General features: G+C 46.1%; 1 protein-coding gene across 1 annotated transcript in view; it reads right to left on the bottom strand.

Moving 5' to 3' along the window:
• Window positions 1–5,856, bottom strand: part of CLCN6 (chloride channel, voltage-sensitive 6) — a gene marked incomplete at its 5' end in the record, with an annotated part of 14,526 nt that extends 8,670 nt beyond the window's left edge. Inside the window, 9 exons of the mRNA XM_010075004.1 lie at window positions 760–892; window positions 1,555–1,613; window positions 1,722–1,789; window positions 2,396–2,522; window positions 2,762–2,868; window positions 3,277–3,343; window positions 4,026–4,091; window positions 4,681–4,746; window positions 5,797–5,856. Of these exons, the coding sequence (XP_010073306.1) occupies window positions 760–892; window positions 1,555–1,613; window positions 1,722–1,789; window positions 2,396–2,522; window positions 2,762–2,868; window positions 3,277–3,343; window positions 4,026–4,091; window positions 4,681–4,746; window positions 5,797–5,856 (753 nt within the window). The remainder of the gene's footprint in view (window positions 1–759; window positions 893–1,554; window positions 1,614–1,721; window positions 1,790–2,395; window positions 2,523–2,761; window positions 2,869–3,276; window positions 3,344–4,025; window positions 4,092–4,680; window positions 4,747–5,796) is intronic.
• Window positions 5,857–6,524: the final 668 nt, after the last annotated feature.

Genomic DNA, 6,524 nt, shown 5'->3' with positions numbered 1-6,524 from the left:
GCTGCAAAAGAAAGCAGGGCTAGAATGGACCACTAACATAATCTGATTTGGTTTCCCACATAAGAAGTTAGGAATTTCACATAGTAATTCCGGCAGCAAAAGCTCTTTTTTTTTGGTCAAAGATCCTAATTTGCAGTTGCAAATCAATTACAAGATGCTAACACAGCTTGTTTAGAGTTGGAATTGAGGTCTTCATTGGCTCTGATAGAGCTGCTATCTTGGCAAATCCCCTGGCTCCTTCTATCCCCACTGAGAAAGAACCAACTAACTGAATCCCATCAACAGGACATTAAGCACAAGAAATGCAAAAAAAAAAACCAACTCATTAAATCCAATACATTGTTAAAATACTATCAACTTAATGAAAGTAGGCACTAGAGACAGAGAAATCAGCAACCTGAAGGCACATGGCATTGGAATACAGCTCCCCAAGGCAGAGAAAAGCAGAAAGAAATCCAGTACCTCCCTACTCTGTCTGCTCCCGAAGGATCGGACTGCAAAGAGCCCAGGCACAAAAGCCGCTTCTCCCAAATTCACTAAATCTGCTGCCTATGGAGTTACCCCATAGTCACAGATAGTACCAGGTTCATCTCTGCTCTTGATCTGTAGTAATTCTGGAGCACTCAGAGCAGGCAACCTCTCTCCTGCCAGGAGAGCTCAGGAGGAGAAACAGGATAATCTGAATGCCCTCAGGGACAAGCCTCCCAAAGGTCCAGCTCAAGGAAGAGTTGTACAGAAAGAGCCAGAGTCACCACTCACCACCTTCCATGTAAGTCCCTGGTTCCAGAAGGAGGAACCTTCTTCCAAGCTGAAAAGAGTGCCCCCAATTGGGGCTCCAAAGGCAGCCGCAACCCCTGCAGCAGCTCCAGCAGATACAAAATCCCTTTTATCCCTGAAATGAAGAGGAAAATAATCTCAGTTTAGCAAAGTAGAGCTCTGGAGATGCTCATGTTCCGCAAAGTAAGAGACCATTCCCATTTACAGATATACCCCAAAGATACAGGAGTGACAGCTGGGAGAAGTGCTGGCCACGGCAGGCAACACTATTTATTCAGTAAGTCATTGCAGCATCATGCTTTTTCTCTAGAGCACCAATACAGAGCAAAACTCTGGCACTACACAACCGCCCAGTATATGAGGAACCCTCCCAAACCATGGGGCTCCAACACCACTTGAAAGAACTGCAGAGAGGGAAGGGCAAGATTTTGCTCACATTCAGGTGAACCAGCCTTCTCTACAGTATATCTTGGTCATAAGGGGTGAATAATGGAGCTTGTTCTCAGCAATGAAGCCATTTAACCATCGAGAGTAAAGGTTTTACATGGGCAGAGATTTGTTGAGTAGTACAAGAGAACATCAATGAACACTGAGACCAGAGCAGAGCAGCAGGGAAGAGTCAAGTCCTGGTGTTTTCTTGCTGTAGAATGAAACTGCAGGACACTAGAGAGAAAATGAAAACCCAACTGACTAATTCACCCCAGCCTACCACCCTTCTCCCAAAGAAATCTGCTCACTCATCCTCCTCTCCCCTCCTCCACACCCTGGGTACAGTACCTGTCACTGCGGAAATATGGAAAGTTAAATTGGATCTTCCTCAAAGAGATGCTCTGGAACTAAAAACAAAGTAAAGATTTAGAAACATGGGAGATGGAAACTTACTCCTCACGGTACTCTTACAAAGCAGTGGTGTGATCGGGCCAGTGACCCAGGCCAGCACTAACCTGTGGCAAACCCGCACCCACGACAGCACCACTGTGAATCATTGGACCCTCCTTCCCGACAAAAAGACCTGGAAAAACAGGACTGATGAGGCAACACACTCCTCCACCTCTCTCCCTTGCTGACAGTGCCAGGAGACATCAGCTCACCAGTCCCTCATCACGGCACAGTCCCATGTGCCAAGCCTGAAGCTCCTGCCTCCCCCCTCAAGGTGAAGGAAGGTGCTGACCCCTGCCACCTCAACCCCCCAAATGTTTGTGAGGCCTTCCAGAAACTTGGCACTCCAAGTGGGTGGAACCATTCACAGACAGCTGCTACAAGGACTCTGAACTCTCCAAGTTACTCTGCCCTGCTGCCTAGAACATAGCCTCCTTCAGGCTGCTCTAGACAATGTGTTCTGGAGAATTCTCAAGTCTCTCTCTTGGACTGAGCCACAAAGAGCCACTTCTGACTAGCCTACCCAGAAAAGTACCTGTTCCCCCAACAGCCCTGATCCTTCTGTCTATTTTCTGCTCTCTATATGCATTCAGAGCTCATCACTCAGCTTCAGCCCATCAAAATAATTTTACCAGAAAGGCAGGAGAAGCCTTTTGTGCCCTACATACAGCAGGGAGAGCATTTTTCCCATCAGTGATTTCTTACCCCAACCAGATCAAGACACCACAGCCCTTCTTACCTCCTGCCACACTGAAGAGCACTCCCATAGCTTTGCACACCACTGTCCGGAGACGCACAACCCCTGGAACCTTCACCCCATTGAGGTAGCACTTAATTTCAGGAATTCCTGATCCAGCTGCTACAGGCTGCAGAAGAGAAATATTAATGCTGTGCTGCACCAATTTCATAGCTGACCAACAATATCTCATCACAGAGCACAGCAAACGATCAAGAGATCCTGCTTAGCTAAATTAATTAGCTCTGTGTAGCTAGTTTGATGTCTTGGGGCAGAAAGTGCTTCTGACAAGAAGGAAACTTCTTGCCCAGGACCTGTGTGAGAGCAATGGGAAGCTGTGTAAGGAGCAGCAGTGGACGTAAGCCTTACTTGGATCAGGACCAGAAGACTGGCAAGAAAAACAAAGGTCAGGTTGAACCCCAGCAGCTCCAGCAAGGACAGGGCAAGACAGCCTTTCTCAGTGCATTCTTCCACCGCTGCAGGGACAGTCAAGGAAAACAACAACATTCCCCCCTCAGCACACAATCATTCGGTACTGTCTGGAGGTCCCTCTGGCATCAGGAGCCAAGCCTGCAGTTCCTCATCCAGCCAGGGCAGCTGACACAACCCATCAGGAAGCCAGGCTTCCTCTTCAGAGCTCAAGACTGTGCTACAAGGAAGGGAAATCACCCATTCTTTCAGGAATTAGCCCTTGCCTACAGACATGACACTGGAACCATTTCTTGGTTGCAAGGGCTGAATCACATAGGCAAGTTGAAAACTTGATTAATCATCCACAACTAAAGGCAGAAGTCTGAGAGTCAGCTGTTCTGAGGAAATCATGGTAACAGAAAGGAAGAGGTCACTTGGGTCTAACAGGGACCCATACACTAGGTAAAAGATACAGCTTTGTACCACCTGGAACTTGAGCTGGGTAAAGAGCCGTACAAAGAAATCCACAAAAAGGCCCACCTATGAGAAAGAAGACAGATCTGCCATCAGAAATTACTATGTGCAAGCAACAAAGACTGCTCTCTACTAAGTCCTACCAGAAGTATGCACACATGGGAGGACAGAGGATGAAGAAGGCAAAAGGAGTGTTGTTCAGAGTAAAGTAACTTCAAAAAATCAGATTTGCTGCCTCCCTCATTCTCACTGGGACAGATTTGTCTTAAAATTATTCTTGAAGAGATGCATTTCAGAGTACTAATCTGGTAGCACTTTTAACACCCACAACATACTTCAGAGTACAGAGGAATGCTGGTGTTTAACTGAGGCACAAAATCAGCAAAGCTAATTTCAAACACTCTAGAAAACACATGCAGTGAAGCTAATACTGCCAAACATTTAATAAATGCAATTCAACTGCTCACTTCAAGCGCTCACTTTGGACAAATTTTCCTGTACGCAGAATTAAAGGATTTGCCAGAATACTTTGCAAAGAAAGCACAGCAAGATCTGAAAGAAAAAAAGGCTTCCTGGAAAACACTCTAGCAACAATGTGCTATAATTCCCAAAAGACAACTCCAGCTACTAACCCTCCACTTCATGAGAGAGAATGTTTCCTCCTCTTTACTCCTCAGCCATTGACTTCTAAACTATTCTTGCTTAGTCTCCTGAATTTTCCTCATTCCCCAAACAGCATGATCCTTACCAGTCCTGTGCAGACTCCAATAGCAAAAACCAACACCCATTTCACTGCTTCATATCTCTGGGCTTTCTGTTTAGAAAGAGAATGAAAAAACAACAACAACAACAACAAAAAAAAACCAACAAAAAAAACCCAAGTCAAAACAACACAGAAATGGAGATCAGGAAAAGGCAGTTTGGGGCTCCACAGCTCAATTACAGCTGGAGTGATAAATCAGCAGAAGATGGTGACAATAGCAAACTGAAAATAGGGAACTGAAAGTGCTGAACATCTTGCTCACTTTAAACCTGAGCATCAGAACAGATGCTGGGAGCTATAATCTCCACATATACTTTTATTCTTTTCATAGAGAAACCAAGAGAACACATAGAATTTCTTACATAAAGAAGAAAATAAACCCACTAAACTTCCCACAGTGGAGAGTATTTAGAATCATAGAATGGTTTGGGTTGAAAGTGACCTTAAAGATAATTTAGTTCCAACCCCCTGCCATGGACAGGGACACCTTCCACCAGACCAGGTTGCTCAAAGTCCCATCCAACCTGGCCCTGAACACCTCCAGGGATGGGGCATCCACAGCTTCTCTGGGCAAATTTCTCTGGGCAACTTACATCGTTTCAGCTCTCAGGCTAATGAAAAAGAAAGAACAAGGTCCTACCTTGTTGTCCATGCTCTCCAAAACTTCCAAGTACGGGTCATTGATACAGCGATCATAATCCAAGCTCTGAAAGAATGCCAAAAGGTCAATTTAAGAGGACAAGCTGCAGAAGATTGTGCAAGAAACTACGAATAGAAGACCTTGTTAAAGATTACAGAAGTCATTACTACCCCCACTGTAGGTTCTGCAAATAACAGTAAGAAAAAAAAAAAATCCTGGGAACAACTTCATTTAAGTGCTTCCAGCAGAGCCAGACGCCAAGAGTCAGGAAGTAAAAGAACTGACCACTTTCACTGCCCAAGCTGAGAGAGACAGGGAACCAAACAGGAACACAACTGATTAACACAACTTTAATTTAAAGAAGTCACACTGCACAGATTCAGACTTGACGTCTTTAAGTGTCTCCAATTTGACAGCACAGGGGATAATGTTAGATATTCAACTTTCACTACAACAGGAACACTATTTAGGAATTCCTCTCCAGATGAACACCATCAATTTTTAAGCTTATCACAGTAGGGAGTTAAAAACAATACAGAGTTGCCCAGTCGTACTCACAAAGTGCCACTAGCTTCTACCTACATCAACTTCACCTTTCCAAGCCAAGCAGTAACAGGCTGAGCTGGAGACATCCATGTTGACAGCAACTGCTCTAAATAACTCAGGACCACCATATAGACATGCAAAAAGCAAAAATCTCCTGTAAAAAGCAGCATCCGAGAGATGGAAGATCTGCTATAAGCCAGCATGACATCAGAGATAGCAGTAATGCAACAGTAACCAAGTAGCTACTGATGCTTTCTACAGTCACGAGGAAACAAAACCACTAGAGCTTCTAAACCTCCCATTAAAAAAGTGGAACAAATTTTCTTAACAAGAGAATGACTTAAGCAGCAGACATTGAAGCTCTGCTCAGAGGGCTTTAACCCAGAAACGCATAACGATGGGGACAGTTCTTTGCAAAGGCAACAACTCTTGGTATTTCTGCTGGTGCCAATGCAATCTAACTAGTGATGCATTTTGAGCACCTGCCCCATTACAAATTCAAACAAGTGGAAACCTGTCTGGAGTTCTTTTCACATTAATTTCAAAAGCTGCTATGAGTCAATGTCCCACCTCATAGTCCTTGCGTGGAAGGATCTCATCCTCCTCTTCATGAGTTTCTCCTAGGATTGTCTGCAAAACAAACACAGGAAAGGAAAATTATCAGGGGAATTAATATACGTACAGGTGCTCATGAGCACTAGTAGCAAAACCAAAACTAGGGAAGGCCTATGCCGCTACTGCTTATAAAGTCAGAGTAGGGGTTACCAGATCACCACCTACTTTGGAGTAACTGTATGGGGTCTTACCTTAAAGCTCGTCCCTCAGCAAGAACACAGTCCATTAGTTCTATACAGGAGCTGCCCACAGCAAAGCAGAATACTGAACCCCCATCCCAGCCTCCTTCACAGCAACAGGCTGCAGGGACGCACGGGGCAAGAAACTTGCACAGACAGCACTCCCCTATGCCAGGCAACTGGGGAGAGCCCCTGCCAGAGCCACTCCCCTCTCACGGCTGCAAGAGGTGCTGTACCCGGGAGAAGCTGCAGCACAGGCTGAGGCACCGGCCACAGGGGCTGGGGTACCAGGAACAGACAGAGCAAATGCTGTCCGGGGCACCGGGACAGGGCGGGCCGAGGCACTGCCAATAGCGCTGAGGTACCGGGCACAACGCGGGGCAAAAGAGCGGGAACGGGCCCGGGGGGGGCCGAGGCACTGCCAATAGCGCTGAGGTACCGGGCACAACGCGGGGCAAAAGAGCGGGAACGGGCCCGGAGGAACCGCCTGAGGGACCGCTCCCT

Source organism: Pterocles gutturalis, unplaced genomic scaffold (assembly GCF_000699245.1).
Source record: "Pterocles gutturalis isolate BGI_N339 unplaced genomic scaffold, ASM69924v1 scaffold3397, whole genome shotgun sequence".
In the NCBI taxonomy this organism is placed as follows: Eukaryota; Metazoa; Chordata; class Aves; order Pterocliformes; family Pteroclidae; genus Pterocles; species Pterocles gutturalis.
Note: the sequence above shows the minus strand (reverse complement) of the source record. Positions and strands in the feature narration are given on the sequence as shown.